Genomic DNA, 25,954 nt, shown 5'->3' on the forward strand with positions numbered 1-25,954 from the left:
GTTTTTTGCTTTATTTTGGTTCTACCTCTCGTTTACCTTTTATATAGACATATATATACGAGATATATATATATATTTGCTGGTGGTTTGTTGACTCGATTCGTTATTTATGCGACGCCGGAGTAATTTGTTGGGCTAATTACATCAAATATGTTTACGGTGCAATTTAATTAATTCAAATTGGCTGCAGTTCGGCTGGTTGTTAGCTGATGGCAGCCCGGGGCGGATCAAATATCGGTCTATAATGGTAAATATATACATATATAGGAGTAGGAGTATATTGCCCTTTTTTTCCTTGGCATGTCCATCACATGTTGCGCCTGGCAAATATTGCCCTGTCATCGATGGAGCTTCTTATTGTCTTCGCTTTTCTTTTGAGTTTTCTTTGTGAGATTTTTCTCTTTACTTTCCCTTTTAGACTCCACTGCTATTGCCAATTGTTTTTTGGGGGTCTATTCGAGCTGTCACGCCCACAGTTTTTCTTTTTCTACTGAATTGCTGTTTGTTTCTTTTACAGCTTCTAATAACAGAAAAGTGCTGCTGATTTGGTTCATCACTTCAGTGTCATTTCCGCAAATTCTACACATGAAAAAATGTGCAAATTTTTGTTATAAAAATAAACAAAAATTATTAAAATTGATTAAGTATTTAGATGATGTAATGAAACATTAAACTAATATATTTTTTATTTAGGTAAATTAATGCATTTCTTCATATCAAATTGTTTAGATTTGTTTTAATTTTTTTTGGTTTCTTCCGTCAACATATCCACCCATTGAGCCACCCACCTTCCACTTTCCTTGCTGGCCTTCACCAGATGTCTGTCGTTTGCGTTTCATTTTATTTTATTAAATGAAATGCCGTCAAAACAGAGACAGCCGAGTGTTCTTTTCTCCTTCTTTTGCCAGCATTCGGTATGTGTGACAAATGTAAATCAGCGAGGGCAGATTGAAAACTTCTCTCTACTTATATTATTACATTAACTAATCTTGATGTTTTAAGCCAAAGTTAAACATAATTCAGTTTAAGATATATATTTGACTAACTTCTTATAACTCTTGAAACCACCCATGGACCCTTTAGTAATACAATAAAAATAAGCACTGGGGATAAAAAAAATAAAGAACGAAAAGCAGAGTGCCAGAAGTGCGGCTGCGGAAGCGCAACTCTCGATGCCATAAAAAACAAATCTTGCCATAAAAATGCTCAACATAATTTAACAAAATAGCAATATCTCCCTTTCAGAAGGGAGGTTCTCGTTGAGTCTGAAGAGGCAGCAGGCAGCAGGCAGCAGGGCAGGGCAGGGCAGGGGGGAATCCCATAAAAGTGTACAATAAACGCAAACTAAGTGGCCCACCAGCGGTTCGAAAGTAGGAGTGGGGGGGACTGTAGGCGTGGCTCCTTAGGCTCGAGCTTAATAAATGCAAATGTGTCCAAGTATGAACAATTATAGAAAGGAAATTTGCATTAAAAATTTATGTACTCTCTCTTTTTTTTTTTTTTTGTTTTTTTGTCTCTCGCCGCGGAGATAAAGCGTCGCAAGTGCGACATAAATTTGGGCCATACCCACACTAAGTTTTCTGCATGGAGAGAAAAATATCAAAAAATTTGTTTATATTTTGTTTTTGAATATAGAAAAATATTAAAAATTTGTTTATATTTTGTTTTTGAATATAGAAAAATATTATATTGTTTATGAAGAATTTTATTAAATTTTTTAAACCCAAAACTCGTTTTTAAAGCACTTAAAATCGCTTTTTCTGTAATAGAAATGTCTGTAAAGAGGCTATTAAACTTTATATTAATATTATTATTATTATTATTATATATGCTTTTATAAAGTCTATAACAAAAGCTATACCGAAATAATAATATTTACAATAAAATATTAAAACTATATGAAAAATGCGAAATCTTTTTAACAGAAAGAATTCTTAGCTAAGTTTAACTAACATTATAGTTGATTAAGCAGATATTTGTTATATAACTTTCGTTTAATAGAATAACATCTTTTAAATATTTAAGTTATTTAATAACATTTTTTGAAATCCATATAACTTTTCACTCAGTGCTTAGCCCCAAACACCCCCCCACCCCTTTTGAAGCTTTATAATGGCCGCTCTCTGCGGTCGTTGGCGGCCTTAGAAGCCCCAAGGAAACATTCATTCGCACAGATGTCTTTAGTTGTTGTCCTTGTCCTTGTTGTTGTTGACAGTTTTGAGTGCGTTGTTTGGTTGTTGTTGTTTTACACAGAAAACAAAACTAGACAAGAAAAAGTTATCTAGAAATAAAATTTATAAAATATATAACAGAAGATATAATAAAACTTTGGTTATATCTTTGACTTCGTTTATAAATATATTTCTAAAAAATATATACAAAACAAAAACTAGATTTCTGACTGTGTATTTCCTTTTTGGCTGCTGTTGCTGTTTTGTGGCTGTGCATGGAGGCCTAACTAGCAGGAAGTCATTAAGTTGTTTAGCTCGCAGTGGCAGCTTCTTTAATATTCTTTTTTACTTCCGTCGCATGTGACATGAATGCCGCCGTGGCTATTTTTTTTGGTTTTTCATCCAGCAATTTGCTTTCATATTTTCTATACTGTGGTTCTGGGGTTTTTTTGGCCAATTAGACGGGTTGATTCCTAGACAGCAAGTCCTGTTGTTGTCCGATGGTGGGTGGATGGTGGGTGGTTGGTTGGTGTAGCCATCAGCCATCAGCCATATCAATAACCCTTGTAAATTGCTGTAATTCATGACTCTGATTTTCGGTGGCCTTTTTGTCTGGACCAGTTTAACAGCTCATAAGTCATTTCTTTATGGCCCTCAACCCAATTGGACCCATTTTCCTTCTCTCTTGGCTGCCACTTAACAGCTCATAAAGCCAAAGGCCTTCACACTTAATAAATATTGTAATTGTAAAATAAAAAAACATAAAAAATGTTGATATGAAAACAAGAAGTGTGCCGCCATTTAATGCCCTTAAATGGGGTATACCATGTGTTAGGGAAAATATTAAAAAAATATATATATAAATTTTTTGGTATTAAAAAAGGTTTTAATAAGCTGTAAACTTTAAAAATTTGATTAATTTCTTTGGCCTTTAACTGCTAATATAAATATCTCAAAAATACTTAAACTTATGATCCTAGGAAACAATATTATATATTCACTTTCCCTTCTATATATTTATCTATAAATCTATAAAAAAATATCAAAAGTAATCAAAGGAAATGAAATCAAAGAGTATGTTCCTTTGGCAACGAATGGAATCCTTTACAGATGCCATTTGTCCACGGTTGCAACATCCTCAAAGTCGAAAGTGGTGGATGCCCTTGGATATGGAAAAAGTCAAGAATATGGCCTAAAGAAGAAGTAAATATTTGTTGATTTGTTTGTAACCAAGGCCCAGACAAAAGGGGCCACGGGGGAAAAAGAAACTTTTTATTGCCCGACCGACCACCCCGCCCACCGAAAATTCAGAACCCCATCTTATCAATCGACGAAAAGAAGAAAAACTGGAAGGAGAAACAGGAAATATTTTGTGGGGAAGGAATTTCATATTTTTTTTTTTTGTTATATTCTCTTCCCCTTTCTTTTTTTTTTTTTTTTTTTTGATTATTGCTCGATATTTGTCAGTCAGTGAAACTTTGGAGCGTTATTTAGCCATAAGAAATCAAACTTTCTTAATTAACTTTCTTGAGCGGCGTCGAAGGCAGATAGCAGGGGGGTAGTGTCAAGGCGGGGAGTTTGGCCAAAACAGGGAGAGAGAGGGAGAGTTGGATAAAAGTAAGAAAATTAAAAAACGAAAATAAAAGAAAACTTCAAAGGGGAAAGGGGAAAGTTGTTGGAATTTTTTTTCGGGTAAAAAAATGTATGTTGTTAGTCTACAAAAGGGAAAAATGTCACAGGAAGTGAGGTTATGTCACGTACATATACTCGTATGTTTACCTCTCGCTTCCACACCTCGGCCATCTCGCTCAACGCTACCACTTTTTTTTCTCACTGCATGGAGGAGTTGTATCAAAAGTTTTATTGATTTTCAAGTTTGAATGATAACTTTACAAGGATTTTTTTTTCAGCTTTTTTTGCTTTTTCTGTGTCTGTGTACAAAATTGTTAAATTGCTTGTTATTGACAAATACAAGTGCAGATCTGCGTGGGCGAAAGAGATGGGTATGGCAGCATTAGAAGAGGAGATGGCGTGTGTGTGTAGAAGGAGAAAAGGAGAAAAAGGAAAGGGAGAGCTGTATATGTCCCGAATGATTCTCGTGCTCTGCCGGCTGGCAAAGTTATCAATTCCAATTATGTAACCAAAAATAATTTGAAAACTTTGCAGCACTTTTGCAAAAGACCAACATACACCCCTCCCCCTCCCCCTCTCTTACACACACACACACACACACATACACATACACTTGATGGCTTCATAAGTTCATACTTGTTACCTGTGACTTGTCAAGTATTTGACTTTATCTCTGGACCCAAGCTGCAGATTCCGTTCAGTAGAGTTCAGTTCGGTTGAGTTGAGTTTGGTTGGTTTTTTTTCTTTTTTTTTTTTTTTTTTTTTGGAAAAGGGGAAGCTTTTTCTTGCCACTAAACCCGGTTTAAGTTTCTGGCCAAGTTTTACGTTGCGATTTGAGCTGATTTGAGCGTGTGGGGTTGGTACCCAGTTTTTCCCTCTTTTTGAATTCTTTTAGATTAACTGATTTTCTCTCTTATCAAAATAGTTGTACTTACTACTATCTTTTATTTTTTAAAAGCAAAACTCAAATTTTAAGTTAAAAAGTTTTGTTTTTGGCGCACTAAATCCATTATATCATTTTTAAAAATAGTAAAATTATGAAGATTTATACGTCTAGCAGCTCAGAAAAATGAGTTTCCAAATTTGGCATTCAAAAATAAAATATGAAATTTTTCATAAGTTTTCAGGTTTTGTTTTGTTTTCAGAAAAGAGTAAAAATTGCAAAAAAAATCAAAAAAAAAATAAAAATTTAACTTTTAATGCAGTTTTTTAGATATTTAAATTATAAACTTTAAGAGGTATGCCATTCGGAAATCAGACAACTAAAAGGAAAGTTATAGGCTGGGTTAATGAAGAAATAAGACAAAAAAATTTGTTCGTCCATTTATGGATTTTTTAAATATGCATCTTAAAAATCGGGAAAAATATTTAAAAGAAATTTAAAATTATCTGTGAATGCAGTTTTTCAGATGATAAAACTACAAACTTTTAGAGGTATGCCACATCAAAATCGGGGAACCACAAGGAAAGTTATGGGCTCCGGAATAAGCCAAGATAGCTGTTCATCCTTGTTTACATTTTTCAGAAAGGGATGTATCATCATTCAAATTGACAAAAATCGGCAAAATTTTGTAAATTTAACTATGAATGCAGTTTTTTAGATATTCAAATTACAAATTTTTAGAGGTATGCCATTCGAAAATCAAACAACTACACGGAATGTTATGGGCTGAGGAAATACAGAAATAAGGCAATAAAAAAATAAATACATTTTTCAAATTTTTGAAAGTAACATTTCAAGAATCGGTAAAAAACTTAAAAAAAAAGTGAGAACATAACTTTAAATGCAGTTTTTTAGATATTTAAATTTCAAACTTTTTGAAGTATCAAACTGTAAAATCGGAGAACCACAAGGAAAGTTATAAGCTATAGAAATGTAGAAACAAACAAAAAATAGCTTTCATCCAATTTTTGATTTTTCAGAAAGTGGTAACATCATAAGAATTGACAAAAATCGACAATAAAACAAAAATTTAACTATGAATTCAGTTTTTCAGATATTTAAATTACAAACTTTTAGAGGTATGCCATTCGAAAATCTGACAACTACAAGTTAAGTTGTGGGCTGCGGTAATGCAGAAATAAGGCAAACAAATTGTTCCTTCATTTTTCGATTTTCGATTTTTTGAAAATGCATCTTAAAAATCGGGAAAAATCTTTAAAAAAAATTGAGAATATAACTTTAAATGCAGTTTTGTAGATATTTAAATTACAAATTTTTAAAGGTATGCCACTTTAAAATCGGTGAACCATAAGGAAAGTTACGAGCTTAGGAAATTCCGGAATAAAGAAAAATAACTATGCATCCATTTTTCGATTTTTCAAAAAGGGGTTACATCATTAATAAAAAACGGCAAAGAAAAAAATAAAAATGAACCTATAAATGCAGTTTTTTAGATATTAAAATTACAAACTTTTAGAGGTATGCCACATAGAAATCGGAGAACCCCACGCAAGGTTATAAGCTTAGGAAATGATGAAATAAGGCAAAATAGCTGTTCATCCTTGTTTACATTTTCCAGAAAGGGGTTAAAATTAAAATTAATTAATCATTAAAATTGATAAAAATCGATAAAATGTTGTAAATTTAACTGTGAATGCAGTTTTTTAGATAATTCAATCACAAGCTTTTTAAGGTATGCCAGGCAGAAATCTGATTGAAATTGATAAAGTTATGAGCTCTGAAAAAACAGTTTCGGCAGAAATAAAGAACTGCGAACTTACTAAGAAATCTAAGTAAATCATTTCAATTATTTTTGAAAAATCGTAACATAATAATAACCACCTTAAAACCTTCCACCGAATAATAATAATCAGCAAGGACAAATATTTCTCAAAGGGCATTAACAATCAAGAAGAGATTCCCAAAGAAATATTTCGGTGAAAGTAAAGACCCATATTTGATAGGAAAAAGGAGAAGTGATTTTTGATTCAATCTTTGGCATTCCGAACGCCCTCTTCTTAGGAATTTTTTTTATTTTGTACCTTTTACTTCTTTAACTACGTGAAAATACCTGACCCGAAGTACTGTAGTCGAATTCTTTTACGCTTAAAGCGCTCGGCAACTTTTCCGCAAGTTTTCCGCATTTTCATGGCAGTCAATTTGCTAAATCAAGAATGCGACAGCCGCACAAAAAGGGAGAGGGAGGAGGAGGGTAGAAGGTAAAATAAATATGCCAGCCTTCAGTGCTTTCCGCTACTCCTTGGGAAATGGACGCCAAAAAGGACCCACAGAATGGAACCCGATGCGCCCTGAATTTTCCCTCAACTGCTGTCCCTCATTCATTTTTTTTTTTCTCTTCCCCTGTCTCGGTTTTCCTTATGTATTTCACTTATTGATGAGTGGAAATGCTGTTGACATTATTTGTGTGGTCGCCGCCAGTTGGTCGCCGAATGCAATGCAAATTTGTTGACACAAACCCAAGTTGAGGCAACCAGCCTGCACTTCCAGGGGATATACTATATCTCGCCCTATCTTCTACATAGTATATATACTTATATAAATATATATAGAATATATATATATTTAGTGTATATGGAAGCTCATCTCTGATCCCCTTGCCAATCGTTTGCCCCTGAGAATCAAAGTCTCGATTCTCGTAAAAATGATTCATGATATCGCATTATTTCCGTATCATTTGTAATTTCCAGTTTCCTGCTTATTTTCACCAGCCACACACCCACACACACACACAGTCACATTCAGAGAAAGGAAGAGAAGGCCAGGGGGGGGGGGACGGTGGGAGGGAAAAGGAAGGCAGAACTGTTGCAATTACTATCTATCTGGTATTTTATAACTTTTGTGCTCTTCCTGCTGCCTTACCTCGACTCGGTCCTCTGGATTCTTCTTTTTTTTTTCCTCCATCTTCTTCTGCTGATTACAGCAGGCAAGTCACAGACACACAGATAGAAACCCATACATACAAGGGCACACAGATACAGGCAGATATACAGATACTTTCAGGAGCGAAATTGGAAATCAAAGGGGGATTTTCCATTAGAACAAATTTTTTGGGATTTTTATGATCTTTAAAATTTCATTTCTTTATCTTGATTGATAAGATTTCTTTCTTGTAACCCCTTAAATCCTCCCCCCTGACTGCGCTCCTGTTCGCATTTAGAGACAAAGTCAGAGAGCCACAGTTACACAGGCATTGCCGTCGCGTCATCAAGGTCCTGATTCCCCTTACTCACCATCACCACCACCACCACCACTGTCCTTAGCCGAATCCTTTGTTCTGGGATCTCTACGCCAGCAGACACAAATACAGAGATACTCAACACTTTTTCTTGTAGTTTTTGATGAACATTTAATTGAATTCTCTGACTACACCGCGCTTTGTCTTTCGCCCACACCCATTGACATATCTGCTAACCGATATATATATATATATAAGTATAGGTTATATAGAGATGTATCTGTGTGCACCTCCATTACATCGGATATATCCCAGAGAGCACACAAGAAGTTATGCTTTCACTGCTTTCTTCGCATATCCTTTCGCTTTTCCTCCAGCCACATTTTCCCCCTCCTATTTTCTTTTTTCTCCACTGGATATGTGTGTATGGCATCTAATTAAAATTGCAATCGGAATTTTCCAGCTCGAGCTGTGCGACAAAAAGCAAATTTATCCATAAGCCAGCGGCAAGCTACTTGCAGATATAGAAACTGGATACTGGGATGCTGGATACTGAAACCAACTTATCGGATGTCCATGGCACAAAAAGTAGCTTTGCTTTCTTTTTTCTTTGCCGGCTAACCATTCGCAAGCAGTTTGTCAAAGGTTTTAGGTGTGGGATTAGTTGAGCTTGCTGAGATGAGGTTTTCTTTGGGTTTTTTATGGCTAAGAAAGGTGGAAATTAGATCAGCATTTGGTATCTTTTTTACATTTATGGCGGTTTTCATAGTGATTTGTGACAAATTTTAAAATTCCTAATTAATCTTTAGTACTTTAACTCTACCCAAAATTCCTATAATATGAATATAGATATCCAGAAATCGATTTAGGCTTAAAGACCCACTTGTAGCCACCTACATAGCTCCTTGATTCTTCATCCTCCTCTTTAGCAGAAGGCAGACTCTGGGGCTAATTGAACCAGTTCCACAGTGGCTGCATCTATGCAAATAACCCCAGTTGCCCTCTCGTCGTTGTCTCAATGGAGGTCTCTGCCAGCAAGGATTCCCCTTGCACTTCTTGCTATGAGGAGGGGTCAGGACATCAACACCAACACCAACAGCAACACCAACAGGAACAGAAACAGACAAAACAAAAAAAAACGAAACGACTACCGACGACGGCAATATCAAACAGTAAATAGATAAAAACAACATGACTTAATGAGTGGTATTTATTTTTATGCTAATTACTTTCGAATAAGCAGGAGTCCTTGCTTGGTGGGTGTCCTCTGTGCTTGCAGTTTGCCTTAATGAGTGGGGTAGAGGGGAAAATTGTTAATGTTGTTGTTGTTGTTGTTGTTGTAGATGATGGTGAATCCTGCAGCGGGACTCCTTGAGGCTGTGGCACGGCAAATGTTTGCATAAAGTAAATGCCATTATACAAGCAAGTTGCGCTGTAAATTCACTTCAAATGTACAAAAGCACTCGCCCTGAAAGCCGTAAAGCATGCGATATGACAGGGCATAAAGGATTGCGAAAGCTGTGGGTCCTTTATCTCAGTTACCCTTCCAATATACACTCTCGCTCAGTCTCTGACCCCTTTCCTCCCTTTTTAAATATATATACTCGTATTATATATACCACAAACTCAGGACTTTTCTTTTAACCGCTCATTCAAGATCACTTCGAGATGGATATGATTACCATTATCACACATCTTGGCTGCATCCTTTATTGATAGGCAAAGCCAATTGCGATCCTTGGGCAGTTCTTTGCCAAGGATTTCGGGAAATTTCCTTCCAGAATTAACCACCAAACGTAGGGCACTGCCACCCTCCGACAGCAAGCGATTGAAAGCGGTTTAGGGTAGCATGGAGTGGTCGAGTGTAGTAACCACTTTGTGTCCAAATTATATACATATCTGAATCTCTTACTTGATCGTTTTCAAACTTGATCAAATTCCAAACCATAATGTGTTCGATTTTATATTTCTATCCAGCAAAATCCATTCGAGGAAAGTACATTTTCTCACCACTATCATGTCGGGTAGATAATCTTTCACTGATTCTAATTCCGAATCCGCTGGCAGTTGACTTTGGTAACAGATTTTCCTTTCTGCTGGTAGTTTTTCTCCAGGTCGTTTACCACCGAAAAGAAGAACGCCCACACAAAGGGTTTTTCGTGAAGGCAATTGAGATGGATCGAAGATCACAATGCTGCGTTCCCCTTCGAAAGCCTTTAGTAGATACTGTTTGGCCAATGATTGTCAGAGGTGATGCTGCTCCATGTGATGCAGCATATCCACTGTGGTAATGAAGTCAATACACTTTTCCAAGGGACAAATTATGGGCATTTGAGATATTGAATTCAAGGCAAGTTCGGGATCCTCTTTCGGTTCGTACTCAACATGATTAATAACCCTGATTGGCTTATTTTTTGAAACGTCGAAAGCTTTGCTCATTGGTAATAAATATATAGAGATGTATCTTTATAGGTAGATATGGTATTGAGTTTATCACAGCCTCGGACGTTTGGATTTGACAGTGCAGGAAAATGTTAATAAAGTTTACTAACTATTGAACTCATTTCATCATATTGATTAACACTCCTCATCTATGGCTCTGTATTGAATTAACAAAATGCTTTTGCATTTTTGTTTATTAAATTACTTGCCCTTATGCTCGGTTAAATGAATTTATAATTTTCGTAATTTAATCATACACACGCTCGTGGAAAATATCCATATTAATCCTGTGTAAATTGGTTTTAAAATTGATTAACTAACGGCTGCAGTGTCGTCAGAAACGGCAGCTAAAATCATTTTTAAATTAAAAGATATGGCAATTTGTTTTTTCAAGTGTTTAATCACTAGTAACTAGTTAATAAACTTAACAAAAAGTGGGGTTTCTTTAACTTAATAAAAAAAAATATGTAAAGCTAATCCCAAGCCTTGATAAACCTTGTATTAAAGCTGATTCTTGCGCTTTCGGCCAGGCCTTACGGCATATAGGTCTTCAGAGATAAGTCTTCCGGCTCGGGAGGCGGCCAATAGTCGCCTTTCGTGAACCTTTCGATGTTTGGTGAGATGATCCGACCTGGCAAAGCACTTGGAACAGTATTCACATTTATATGGCTTCACACCGGAATGGGAGCGTTTATGGCGGGCCAGTTCATCCGAACGAGAGAAACGCCAGACGCAATCTGGCCAACTGCAAACGTAGGGTTTCTCACCCAAATGTCTACGCAAATGGGCCTTTAGATGTGCCGGCTTGGCATAGATTTTTTCACAATTTCCGAAGGTGCACAGGTAACCCCTTTCACCGGCGGCATTTTCACTAATCTGTAGGGCAGGAGTTGGTCCGGGTGTATCAAGAATAGGACTAGCAGGATTACTATTGCCAGATGGAGTTCGATCGGAATCGAAGGCCTCAGGTGGTGGCCCCGCCAAGCGCAGACAACTGTTGCTCTCTTCCAGAAAATCCGCACAGTTATCCGTGCACAGGGGTGTTCGCTCTGGCAAAAAGTCTACCAGTTCCGGAATCTCCACATAGTTATCCAATAGCCGCTGTTCCCAGTCACTCAAATCCGGCGGAGATACGGTCAGATCATTGAAGTCTATAAATAGAGCCGGGTCCTCTGTATATGGCCAATCCACTTGGAGATTGCCATTGTTATTGCTGTCCAGTGTGATTATGCCATAGTATTCCGATTCATCATCCATATGCCGGTGATGAGATTCAGCGCCTGGGAAGCTATTATCCACATAGGGGTACTCAAAGTCCGAGGCACTGGTATGGTTTAGTAGGATATCGGCATTGGCCAGTGGCTCCTCATTCAGATCGCTGTAAAGCTGCTGGAATTCACCCGTCGCAAAGAAGTCCATGATGCCAAATGAGCGGACTGCGGTCGAGTGTCCAAATATTTATAATATCTATGGATACTCTGGATGAGTGACAGACGTCAGAAAATATGATGACAGCTATCTGTAGGGTTGAGACCAGCAGATGCCCTGCTTTTTGTCGGGAAACCCTTTCATATTAATGTGTTGGAAATCATAGAGAGTGCTATATATATAGCAAGGGTTATAAGTACTGTACTTTATAGGTATTGAAGGCTATGAATGAGCAAGGCTATAGAGTAGGCTATAGAGTAGGCTATAGAGTATGGGAAATCTTACAAAAATATGTAAATTAATTAGGATTCTAATGCAAACTTCTTACCATCATATTTCTTCGTTTCAAAAAGCATTCTAGGCATACTAAGCATACATTGGCTTAAGGCCTATCATACCCCTTTTGATATCTGTAAAGTACAAGGTATCCAAAGAGATGCATTCACTGTGATCGTGGTACGATATTGCTGCTTCCACTGGTTCGTGGCCAGGATTCCTTGGGGAATAATTAGCCGGCGTACAACGTATCTAAACTCGCTGCCGGCTTCATTAGTCCCACCGAGAGATATGGTTTTACACACACACACACACACACATATATTTACATATATTTATCCGCCAGATGTTTGCCATTGATCGGCGACACATGTGCCGGGGTTTTTGGTTGGTGGCCGGGTCTGAGTCTGAGTCCGAGAATCACCCAGAGTGTTAATCGGAATCGATTCGGTTCCAGTATTGACGAGTGCCAAGCAGTGTCAGGCCACAGATCGGACCACGGCACCTGATCACGCTCTGTACTGATCTTTCTCTTTCTCTTTCTATTTGCCCTGCCATCTCGCTTTTTTGTTTTTGTTTTGGTCGCTCTGTTATTAATTAATGATTATTATTGACGAACTAGATATGCGGATTGGGATATGGTTATTCCCGGCTGATCAGTATTTTTGAGTACAAACAAGTGTGTGTCTAGCGTATCTGTGTCAAGTGAGCTGTAGATAGGGTTTTACCATTACAAAAAAAAGTCAGAAATATGGAAATGGTGTTTGGCCTGGCAACGGTCCATTGGCAGCAGATGGACGTGACTGTGCGTGGCTGATAGTAATTTTTGGGGATTTTCTAGTTAAATGTTTTAATAATTAGGATTTGTTATCAAGGGTTTAGGTTTGTAAATCGATTTATTTGGGAAATTTGTTTTACTTTGCAGAGGAAAGTGTGGAAATGCAAAGCAAATCAAGCTAAAAATTAAAATCAAATTTAAATAACACAAAAAATACAGGGCATTGTAGAACAGAAGGAATGTTTAAATAATTAAGATACTTAACCAGCATACATGGGTAATAAAATTTTTCCATATTCTATCCTCTTAATATTTATAACCATTTTTGCCACCCACCCCCTAACATCTCCATTTCCTTGGCTGTCTGTTCCACTTTCGATTCCCCCCCAACTCCTGCTACCCCGTTGTCTATGCGCATTTCCGCATCCTTTTTCGGCTGGCAGCCCTTTTGGAAATTAACATAAATTTAACGTGCGGCTGGCGTTTAAATTTACTTTCGCCTAATGAAATAATCAGCAGTTGTAAATCCTTATGGGGGGCTCTGTAATGCCTCCCCCCAAACCAACTTCATTTTTTGGTTGGCCCATTTTCGCCAGTTTTTGGGGCGGCCTACGCGTTTTACGCTAATTGATATTGCAAAAATCAAAGGCTGCTCTCGGGCATTAAAAAGGATTTAAGGGATATCAACTGGTCTGGGTTAGGAGATACGGGATACGGGCTTTGCAGGAAACAGGAGAATCGGAGCTTCTGGATGTGACTTTCACTCTGGCAATTTGTAATTACAAGTATTGCGACTCTGATTTCCCTCTATATATATATATATATATATATACATATTTACATTATATATCCTCTTTTGTGTGGCCCAAGTGGAGTGGTTAGGATAACATAAATTAGTATGCTGCCTGCAGGCATCTCTGGTATTTTGACATAGCTGCTAGTCCACTTACTTACAGATCCATAGGCAAATATAAACATGCACTGGGAAATAATATATATGGCACTTGATCAGGGATTGCTATAAGAATGATAGGTCTTATGTTTTAACCATAAAAATCCATAAAACTATGAAAATTTATCCAAGTTTGATCTTTAAATTCAACATTTTAAGTATTATTTGTTATGATTTTTCTTTCAGTGCAGAGAAATGTGTAACCACATCTATCTATGCATCTAACTGCAAATACATTTCTCTCTTCAGATAGGCGTAGGCATGTAGGCGTGTGTGTGTGTGTGGGCACCGCAAGTGTCATAACGGAAATTATGCATACAATTTTACTGTAAATTGCACTTGGCAAAATGTTGTCACCTCAGTTTAGTTTAAGCCCCCCAGCCACCACCACCACCAACCCCTCAGAAGGAAGTACCCCCCCCCCTAAAACTCCAACTCACTTTAGCCGGACATTTTGAAGCAGCTTTGCAAAAGTATTTACAAGGCAAAGCCAGAGACTTAAAGCCCAGAAACCGGACGATATTATTATTGTCCTCCTGGCAGTAGTCAAATGAGCTAAGCGGTTGTCAGGATATAAATTCAAAGGATATAGATATATATATGTATATATATAGATATGAGGAGAAGGGCTGCGTTTGCTTCGGTTGCCTAGTTAGTACGAGTTGCCCTTATCAATCGCAGCTGAGCTGCTTGTTTTCATTGGATTAGACAAGTTTGTTTTGCCGAGTTCTTCGTCGAGCTCTTTGAGTAAAGAAAAAGCATGTTTATGCGGCTTACTGTTGTGGCAAATTAAATCGGTATCTGTATCTAAAACTTGTATCTGGTATCTGTTGTATGCTGTGATTATGGCCATTTATTTTGTGCACAACTCGACACTGCGAATGCCTCTTTTTCCCAACACACATCCTCTCTCAAATTTCTAATCCTTGTGCTTTGCTATTGATTTCTGCAAAAGGCAGAAGTTTTATGTTTTTCTTCAGGGGAAAAGAGTGTGCAATTGAAGTGCCGAAGACTAATTGAATCACTTTTGGTGGCCAAACAAGATTTTAATTGGGGAAAAAAAAGTGTACACTGCTTGGCAACAGATTTTATTAGCCGTATTAGGCAGGAAATGAAACTTAGGCAAAAATGTCATAGAAATATACTTTACTCTCTCTCTCTCTCTCTCTTTAAATTGTTTTTAGAAAGTTTTTAGTGAAATTTAATTGATGAAATTTATAACGCCAACGCAGCCCAAGGTCCAGCATTGTCCTGTTGAGCTTGGCATTTCCCAATTAATTACACAATTTAGCCAAGAAGCGCTGCAAACTTGGCGGCCAACTTTTCTGCAAGAACGAAAAGTGGATGAAACTAGTCCTTCTGCTTGGGGGGAGGGACTGCACTGCACTTTTGCACTGCAGTGCCTCAAAGTCAGTGTTTGCAACAGGTCAAAAGTTTCCTGCCAACCAACCAACCGACCAACCGGCCGAGAAGCCCAACTCCAAGTAACGATTTCGGTCGGTGTGGAAAGTTTTAATAAACTCGCCAAAGACAATATTTTGTGTGTGTTAGTTAGTGTGTGTGTGTGTGTGTTTGTGTGTGTGTAGCTAACCGAAGGGCGAGACCAGAACAATAATTTGATTTTGAGGGCAGCGGCACAGCCTGAAAGCAATTTGTTATGTCCTCAGGAAAAACACATTTTTCGAATAGGGAAAGTCGGGTGTGTGTGTGTGTGTGTGTAGGGTGTGTGTTGAAAGCTCAGGTGAAAGGACATATATATTAGAGTCGGTGGTGGCACCGAGATTAAGTCAGATGCAAACGTAATCTAAAGACAAGTGAGTTAACTGGTTTGACCCAATTTAATTAGACACCCTGGCCGGAGGTGGCATTAGTATTAGTGTTATGTCGTACAACCCCTAGTATTTGTCTTGTCTTCGCCACCAAAATTGAGCTATTCGGTTTGCAGCGGGTGTCTGCCAGGATATACTCGTATATGCCAAAAGCGAAGCTAATGCTGATGCTAGGACATCGTTGCTCCTCCCTCGAAAAGTTTGCAGTTAGAAAAAATAACTATTAAAATTGGTAAAAGGGGGTTAAAGAAGTTAATGGAAGAGATGGAAAAGTAGTACCTAGTAAAAAGGGTTAGCTTGATAAACGTCTTTACTTCTATTTCTTATTTATTTTTAACCTTTTTACAGATTTATCTTAGGGAAAATCTCTATCAGTTTGAGTTCAGGAGACTCCTCTAAAGTTAATTTTGCTTTTTTGTTAGCAAGTAATATGTGATTTTCCCTTAGTGTACGGACTAGTAAGCTGGATTAACACACCAGGTCGTGGACAACGGACAGAGGACACTGAAACAGGCTGTATTAGAGGGGCCTGACGCACCGGTATGTGTGTATATATGTACGTATCCACCAGAACACACGACATTATTGTAGCAAAAGACAGCAGCCGGGCGGCTGAGCAGGAGCCAACAATTAGTGTTGACAGACATTGCACTCTGCCAAAGTCCTCCGGGGGAATTTGAAGGCTTGTTCTACACACGCACAGCTGTCAGTGTATGAGATGTACACACACATTCGCATATACATATATATATATATATATCCACATGCCCAAACATCCGCACTCACACACACGCCCAATCCATGTACTCGCATATAATTTGAGTTTTCTCCGTGTCGTGTCAAACTGTTGGGAAATTTATGTTTAGTGCAAAGTGCCTACAGATTGCCACACAGAAAACGGGTTTTTCCTCCTAATAGCTTGGCTCGATGTTTGGCCCAACTTGTATAACAGTTGGTATTACAATAAGTATGACAGCTGAAGGGTGATGAGAAATGGCCACGAAATGCCAAAGTCTAAAAGAAGGTTTTAAAAATCTGAAATGTCTGTCAATCGTATTTTGGTCAAACTAACCAATGAAGAAACAATTAAGTAGCGGATTTCCTTGCGTTTATTGGGCGATGAAAGCAGCTGGAATGGCTGGTTCTTCCTCAATGATCGGTTGTCGGGACGTACGACATGATACAAATTCCAGTTACAGCCTCAAGATGCGTTCATAAAACTGATTCGATGTGTTGAATGGCCTATAGAGTTGTCCGGGATTCTTTGATTTCCTCTCGCTGGTATTGTACAATCGTGTCCGCCCTAAAGTTGTCCAGTAAATTCTTCGTAAGAGCCTCCTGATCTTCATCACCGGGATTAGCATTCCTAAGAGCATCGCCAACACGTGCGATTTGAAACTCGGTGGCAAGGGCTTCTGTGATAATACTAAATTCCCTTGCCTTGCGTAAAACCGACGGAATATTAAGAAAAAAGTATAAGACCCCGAAAAGAAAAGGGCCAAGAATGAAAAGCAACTTTGGTATCATTTTGATACTTTTTGAAAAAGTTTACTTTTCGAAACATTTACAAAATTTCCTTACTGAACGTTTGCTGGTTGCTGAGTTACAATGACTTTTTAGAAGGTTAAAGTTAAGGAGACTACGATATATGACCTTATTTATGGATTATGGATTTGGGATTTTTTTTTAGGATCTTTCAGTGGCAACCTCGCTTTAAAGTCTAATGTTGATCGTTAACCAACACTAAAGCTGAGGAACTTACCTATAGAGTAGTTGCTATAATCAAGAGATTAAACAGCATTTAATTTATAACCGGTTGAATGGATTTAGCTTGGCCAAGAAGTCAACATTATTAACATCGCCAAAATGCTGAATGCTCCAAAGGAGTTCGGGTCGTTGGGTGTTTGGGTGCTTGGGTCTGTTGGCATGGCGGTGGGAGTGTGTACCTCATCTTGGATATGCTAAACAATTTGGGGTTTAGTTGCAGCTGCTTGCAACGACCTCAGGGGCAGCCGCAGTCAAAATCCGCCTGGCCGCCACCCACTCATTACCACAAGCAGCTGCATGTGCAAGTATGTATGTATGTGTGTATATGCCTAATAAGGGGGATGAGAGGGGTGGTGGTCGGTCTGAATGTTGGTGGGTGGCGGTGGTCGTTGATGATTCCGCCAAAAGGGCAAATAATCCTTCACTCAAGCGATTGGCCAATTTGTGTGCCTGTTGGTTGCTCTATGTTAATGAAGTGCAAAGCAAGTGGTGTGGGGTATGTGGGTGGGTATTTACGGTATTTTTAACACCCAACCCATCACAGAGCTGTGCCAAATTATATTTTTATTATATATTTCTTATTGTTGCATTCTGTGCCTGCACTCATTTGCTGTCACCGAAAGTATTCGCCAGTATTTATCTCATAACTAAGCCAATAGGCAAATCTAACGAATGATGAGGAAAGTTTGTTTTGGTCTTTAGCTTTACAAAACAGTTTTGATCTTAGCTATGCGTCTTGTTTTGGCTAAGTTATGGACATAAACCCGTTAAAAAAGATTGATTCTTCTGTCAGAACTCATAATCCTGACTTTTGCCCCAAAAACATTCCGAATGCTTCCCACAACAAAGTCAAAAATGGTCAGAGTATAGAATGTCATACATCAATGAACTCGTCATTAAAATTCCAACAAAACTGCATTCACAGTTTAAAATGTGAAATTTTAACTATTCTTCAAAAAAGTTATGAAATTATCGAAAATTCGAATTTTGGTTTCTCTAAGCTCGACAGTACTTTGCTCATAACTTGGCTAATAATGGTCCAAATGAGGAATGTAATGCCTCGTAGGGCTCGTAACTTGATTGCTATGATTCGCAATTGGTTTGCATTCAAATCTGGGAAACTTCATTTTTGGCCCATTTTTTAAAATTTTGATGATTTTTTTTTGATTTATCAAAAATGCGAAATTTGGGCCAAAACTGATTTTGTCAATATCGAAAATCGAGTGATAGGGGTAGTTAGTGTTGGTCATTAGCAGCACAAAACAGTCGTTCTTTTGGCTGTGCGTCTTGTTTTGGCCGAACTAGAGCTAAATACCCGGAAATAATATTGCAAATTTCTGCCAGAAATAGGTTTTTTTATTTTTTAGCCATAAATCAGCACTCGCACCAAAAGAATCAGAACCATAATGGTAAAAGCAGGTAAAGCCCATAATGACTCAAATATAGAAAGCCATATCCCTTTGAGCGTGTGTAGTTCAATTTCCAATGAAACTGCATGCGATCTATGTTTCCCTTGGCTTATTGGCTTTTTATCTAAAAAAAGGAAAATTTAAAAAAATTTATTTATTATTATTTCAATTACAATAGATACGCTTACTTAACCCTTGTACATACTTTTCACTTTATGCTTAACCCTAAAATGTGTAATGTGTAATCTCCGTCCTTGGGGAATCTCTGTCCGTGTTCCATGCTCTTAGGTCTTTACCGGGACTCGAACCCAGACCGACGATAATAGTTCTATTTGGGAGTCAGCTTAGCTCCCTAGGCTACCGTCGGCGGCGATTTGACAGCTTGGAAATGTTTCATATAAGCTTCACCTACTTCGGTTGGTTTAGAGTATGTGGGGAACAGCCTACTTCGATCCTCGTCCTTACATTTTCCAAATGACAGGATGAAGGAATAAGGCTAAGGTTAGTCTTCCAATATTCTTACTGTTGAATAGCTCAGCTGGTAGAGCACTTAAACTTCAAAGTACAGCGGTTCAAATCGAAGTGCGAGAAGAAGTCACATTCTTTTTTTTCATTTTTTTATAATCCTGATTCCCGTAGCGAAATTTTAGCAATTTTTAAAAAATTTTATGATGTTACCCCTTCTCCAAAATGGAAAATCCGATTTGTCGCTTTTTCCCTCACAAATTGATAGTATTTTTTCCCATAACTCAGACAATATTCGTCCGAATATGGAATGTAATACCTCGTTGAGCTCGTAATTTGATTGCTGTGATTCCCAATTGGTTTGCATTCAAATCTGGGAAACTTCATTTTTGGACCATTTTTGAAAATTTTGATGATGGTACCCCTTATCAAAAATGCGAAATTTGGGCCAAAATTGATTTTCCCATAATCGAAAATCAAGTGATAGGGGTAGTTAGTGTTGGTCGTTAGCAGCACAAAACAGTTATTCTTTTCGCTCTGCGGCTTGTTTTGACCGAGCTAGAGCTAAAAACCCGATCACTGTATTGCCAATTTTTGTTAAAATTCTGTTTTCTGATTTTCAGCCCTTAAACCAGAGCTCGCACTAAAAATTCAGAACAATAAAGATAAAAGTATGTATATACCTTATTGAACTCGTAATTCAAATTTCTCTCGAACTGTGTTCACACTTTAAAATGTGAAATTTTAACTATTTTTCTTAAAAAATGATGATGTAACCCCTTACGAAAATGCGAATTTTGGTTTCTCCAAGCTCGACAGCACTTTGCTTATAACTTGGCCAATAATGATCCAAATGTGGAATGTAATATCTCCCTGAACTCGTGGTTAAATATCCAACAAAACTGCATTCACAGCTAAAAATCTTAGTTTTTTGAATTTTTTCGCTAAACAGACGATGTTAACGCTTATTAAAAAATCGAGAATTGATTTATACCTAATGTCCTTGAAAAATAAAGTTAGTGAATGAAAGTTACACCTCGTTGAGCTCGCATTAAAATTCATAATCGATTGCTAACAATTCTGGCAACAGCCAAACTTGGAAATTGAAATAGACAATGCCAGTGTCACAACTATCTCTATCTCTTTCTTCTCCTTGTTTTTTTTTTACTCATCTGCTCTTGGAAAATTCACGGTACATGGTGCTTGCCTTGAAAACAAAGTGGCACAAAAATGACATTACACAAAAGAGGATTTATTTAGTTTATTTGCAGCATATCAGCAGCCATAACTGTCAAGTGAATGTAGCTATTGTTTTTGTTGTTGTTGTTGGTGTAGGTGTTGTTGTTTTTGTTGTTGTAGTGGCAAGAAGAGGACATGACATGGTGGGCGGGGAATTTCATATGAGGGGTGCTAGATCTAGAGCGGCCATCATCATCAATCATTTTGATTTGCGCTAAAAACTATGCTATGCTTTGTTACTACAATGCTGCAATGCATAAACTCAACAACAGCACAACACCAAAACACTTGCAATGCATAAAAAAAAGAAGGAAATATACATATATATATATTTATATATATGTAGACCGAAGACGATAAACTACAGTAGCAACAACAATAAGGGCAATTGCCAGACAGAATGACAACAACATTTCATGTCGACAAGTTGCACTGCCATTTCACTCTCTCTCTCTCTCTCTGTTTCTCCCTTTTTGTTGTTGCTTAAAGCCTTTTTTGTTGGCAGTATTTTCTGGTAGTTTTTTGTTGCCTTTGTCTTTACTTTTTTTTGTGCATAATAATAGGGGGAGGAGGAGGAGAAGGAGTGGCATTGTGCATGCATTAGGCGAACATTAATGGAGAACAAGTATTTTTACTGCTCGCTCGTAAAGCTGCTTGTCAAATATATTCTCTGCATATATCGTCGTTCTGTAGTTTTTTTTTGTCTCGGTTTGTTTTTTGGGTTCTTCGTTTTTTGTTTTTGTTTCTTACATTTCCCCACCATATTTTGCTGGCATCCTTCAGCGAAGGGAATATATATATGAGAGAGACATAATGAAATTTTAATTAAGCTCAAGCAGCAAGCAGAATTAAAAGACGAAATGTGCGCCTTTTAATTCAATTTATAATTACACTCGACAGCCTGGTAGGTGGTAGGTAGATCGTTCTTCCCCTCTCCTCCCCTCCTTATAACCGTCTCATTCAGAACGAGCATCTCTCTTTCGTTACGTTATTCGCATTCGCATCGTTGCGAATCAATTAAAAAGACATTTGCGAAAATGTTGCCAAGGCAAATTGAAACTGAAACGACAACACGAATGCTTAAATGAGCGAATAAACGAAGATGCGACTGAGATGGCGAAACAAAAAGAGCAACAGAAAGAGAAGGATGTAGCGGGGCATGAAAGAGTCAGGTAGTTGGGAAAGATGCGAATGAATGCATAAATGAATGCCACATTGCACGAATGAATGATGATTGTATCTCGGATGATGATGAAGGCGTTGACGATGACGATGACAACGGTACAGGTGTGAATCCAACTGTGCATCTTAAGACGCAGTACCGCAGACTTCTTGGTCTTTCCATTTTGAGGTCCTACCCGAGATCTCCTACCAATACTGCAACGTCTGCTCTTAATGTAATTCAATAACCTTCATCTGGCCAGTTGGCCATGATGATTGTTGATTGTTTCTCATGCGACGGCTGAATGCCTCGAAATTTGCAATTAATAATTGGCATAAGCGAAATGTGCGATGTCTTGGATGTGATGGGATAAATATATGCTGGTTAATGGTTAAATAGCTTTTCTGGTTATACTTTCTTGTTATACTTTCCCCTTTCCCTTGTGGTATATAACAGAAAGTATGTTAAAAAGTAGTAATATACACGACTTACTTACTTTTCTTAAAGCTGGAACATAGTTTTAACTTCATTTAACGCCTGCGAAGAATATAAATCCCAGCAACTGGTTGATTCCATAAAAGATTGCTTTATAATGGCAATGAGAAATATTACCATTTGGCTTGCAAGAACTTCATAATCTGGTCGTTGGATAAAATCCAGCACTAGCGCTAAAGAAAATATGTTCAGATGACAATTGTCGCTTAGCTGCATCTGTTCCAAGCAACCAACCATCCATCCATACAGACATACATACTCTTACATATGCATATGTGAATATGGGAACATAATCCCCCGAATGCCACATTGCCGCCCAGCCGAACCATTTTACTCCTCTGGCAAACAGACATAAATCAAAAACTCAACGAAAACCTTCAAAACGTTCAATATTGAGAATGCCTTGGATTGTGGATTGTGGATTTTGGGCCCCTCAGCCATTTCTCATTCTCTCAAAGAGATCCGATCCCTACCACCCAATTGCACTAATCTCATGCCATGCAGCTGTCCTTCACCACCCTCCACGCCCTATCCCAAACGTTCGTTTCGCTTTCGCTAGAAACTTTCTAATAATTTCTATTTGAAAGCCCGGCCAAAAGTTGTGCGTGGTGTGCAAAACTGTCATAATTCATAAGTCGCCTGAAAAACCCCAAACCAGAAACTGCAGCCAAAGGGAATGGGGAATGGGTCTCCGAATGGGTCTCCGAATGGGGAATATCAGAATGGTTAGGGTGAAGCTTCGGCTGTCTGTGTATAATTACATGGTTCAACTGTCACGGCGGAAAACAAATAAATGAGTTTCGTTCGCAAAACTTTGTTCTTTGTGCAACTTTTGGCCATCGATCCGCAAATATCAGAGTACCAAATGCACTCCCCAACATCATCATAAGCCCCAGAACCATAACCATCACCATCAGTATCAGTATCATTCACCATCACCATAAAATCGAACTGTCTGACCCACTCATCAATCAATCGATTGGGCGGCAAGCCATGTAAATTCTAAAGCGAATCAATATAAATGCCACCTGGCTGCTTGGCATTCAAAAATTAATTCAGATTGCAATTCCTTTGAATTATACGCATCAGCAAACTATGATTTCTCATGAAATATTAATGCCGGCATGCGACATTTGATATTTGGCGATGTGCGCTTTTGTTTTTCTGCCCCATCGCCATTGCCATTGAAGTGCACAAAGAGAAAAAGGTTGTTATGAAGACGTGAGAAACCTTAAAAACCTTAATGTTCTTTTTCTTCTAATGAACTAAAAAATCAAAGTAGGATTCAAATATAGAGCCTTTTCAAGTTCATCTTTCAGAAGAAGACTTTAGGCATCATTTACCATGCAAATATAATCCAAAAACTTAGGTGACCACTTTACACCTTTTTTTCTAAGTGTAACCAGAGGGCCGTGACCAACTTCGTTATCATTGTCAACATGCCGTTGAGTGCCGAGTCTCGAGACCCGAAACCCGAAACCCAAACCTCGAGACTCAATTCTCGTTCTCGATTCTCCAATCTCGAACCCCTCGCCCTCGCCCTCCGCATAATCAGAGCAATTTCAAAGTTGCGTCTGTCAGAAAGGCACAAAATGTGGCCTCTTCTCTTCTCGGCTAGCCTCCCACACACCCTACATCCTCTTCCACTTCTCTTTCATTCTTGCACCCACCTCGACTTTTGGGTGGAATTTTTTTTTTGGTGGCTTTTTTGTTGGCACTTCCTTTTTGACACCGGCGTTCCGCTACGTTTCACGGCTGCCATTTCACCTGGCTTCACGTTCCACGACCTCGCCGCCCATCGTGTCTATCAATGCCGGGGCGATTGTCCTGGCTGCCGCTTGTCAGCCGGAAAATGTGAATTTATCACACGAGCACGTACGCATATTCCCCGTTGTCCTTTTTTTTTCTTTTTTTGGTGCTGCGAGGAGCCATCCGGATGAGTGGGTGTCCTGGCCTTCCCATCGCCCGCCGTCTCGCTCGCTCTCTCTTTCTCTTCCTATGTATCTTTCATTCGTCCAGATTAGTTAATATTCGCATTTGAATATGAGCAGAGGGGGCTTATCTGGACCGGAGCACACGGATTTCCTAACCGGGGGAAGCGATGAAGCGAACGCCTCTCTACGCGCTTCTCAAAACGTCCAGCTAAGTGAGCGAAAATCGCGGCAACAACAAGGAGCAGCGCAACGCTGAATGTCTTAATTGCATCCTGCTGCTGGCAAATTCACTTCTGCCACAATTAAGAGCCAATTTCAGTGCAAGGAGCCCCAAGGGGGTTTTCTAATCAGCGCGACAGGAGGTTGTCGCGGTTGTCGGCTGGCATCGCCGCCTGCATTCGCTTTTTTGGCATCGTTTCGCTCCTTTTGTTTCCGCTGCGTCGGGCTCTAAAATGCCAGACAGCCAAGCTCAAAAAGACCAAAAAACGATGTTGGCTCTTAGCAAAAGGATAAAGGTAGCTAAAGTGCGGTATGACAAGATTATGAGAAACTTAGATAGCTTTTCGGGAAACATTTGTATTAAAATTAAAATATAAATATAAAAATATACAAACAATTTGGTAGGTAAATTCTCTCTGTGCCATGGCATGAAGCATGGAAACTCCTGCCTGCTGCTTTCTAATGTGGTTTTCTAAATAAAATTGCCGCCGAGCGACAGCGAGCGCGTGTACCTACTTGGTTTGCTGCAGAAGATCGGTCCACACGATTTTGGTGGTGATCAGCAGGGGATCTTCCTCATTGGCAAAGTCATTCGGATTTGGTGCACTTTGGCGAAAGAAATGGGGTGGCAAGTTGCTCGCTTTGCCTGTGTAATGGATCTGTGAACCTTCTTGAAGTTCTGGTTCGAGTGAAGACTCTGATTGACAATGATCCGTGGGCAAAGGCACCCAGATGTGATGTCGTGCCTGTAAGACATCCTGATAGTGCATCCTATTGGCTCGGCATAGCTTCCCGATGCTGGTATTGTATTTCAAGGCCAGCCGGGTCATCGTATCATCTGGGGAGATGGGATGCCTTAGCCAGCGCTCTGATCCCATAGGTTGGCAGTAGCAGAGATTAGGTTCCTGACCATACGTTTGGCAGCTCATTTTTGTAGTAAACAAAAAGAAAAAAAGCAAAAGGGGGGTGGCTGCTAAGTATTTTGTATTTTTGTTTTGTTTTTTTTTTTGGGTATTTCTCTGAGGACTATGGCTATGCCAACCAGTCTTCATTATATTCACATACTCGGCTGGTTATTCGCACCTCCTTTGATGCCGATCATCTGTGTCAACGAATGTCTGTCTGCGGGCGTCCGATTCGCGGTTTATGCAAATTACTTGGCATACATTTCGTCGCCAGTGCCGTCGTAATCAACTCATGGGCCATCGTTGCGTATACGTAATCAACTCTGTCGACGCGCTTCGTGTGTGAGCGCATAATACGCATACGCCCGGTTGGCAAGTCTGGTTAAGGGATGATGATGACGCTCTCCGTCCGGGTCAGCCGCAAAGGTGTCGTCATCTCACCACCGTTGGTTCTGGGTTTTTTCTCCTTTTTTTGCTCCTACTTAAGCCGACTGCTTATAATCCCTTCTGCGGCAAACCGTGTTTCACGCAATTCCTGCCGGGATAATGCCGAGTTCTTGGGCGAAAATTGGGAGTAATTTACGGATTAGTCATGGACTTGGTTAATGCACCCTCCGTTACGCTGTCGAGTGGACTACTACAGCAGAGTTTGCCCAGACAACTTAAGTATGTCATGGAAAAAAACAGAGATAATGTTTGGATATATAATTTG

General features: G+C 38.8%; 2 protein-coding genes across 2 annotated transcripts; both read right to left on the minus strand.

Moving 5' to 3' along the window:
* Positions 1–10,799: 10,799 nt before the first annotated feature.
* Positions 10,800–11,803, minus strand: LOC108110326 (Krueppel-like factor 3). The gene has a single exon (XM_017219351.1). It carries the CDS (start codon positions 11,801–11,803, stop codon positions 10,886–10,888), a length of 918 nt encoding a protein of 305 aa, XP_017074840.1. The 3' UTR covers positions 10,800–10,885.
* Positions 11,804–24,688: 12,885 nt separating this feature from the next.
* Positions 24,689–25,538, minus strand: LOC108110327 (lysM and putative peptidoglycan-binding domain-containing protein 1). Its single transcript, XM_017219352.2, has one exon. The coding sequence runs from the start codon at positions 25,387–25,389 to the stop codon at positions 24,850–24,852; it is 540 nt and encodes a 179-aa protein (XP_017074841.2). The 5' UTR covers positions 25,390–25,538; the 3' UTR covers positions 24,689–24,849.
* Positions 25,539–25,954: the final 416 nt, after the last annotated feature.

Source organism: Drosophila eugracilis, unplaced genomic scaffold (assembly GCF_018153835.1).
Source record: "Drosophila eugracilis isolate 14026-0451.02 unplaced genomic scaffold, ASM1815383v1 contig_2147, whole genome shotgun sequence".
NCBI lineage: Eukaryota > Metazoa > Arthropoda > Insecta > Diptera > Drosophilidae > Drosophila > Drosophila eugracilis.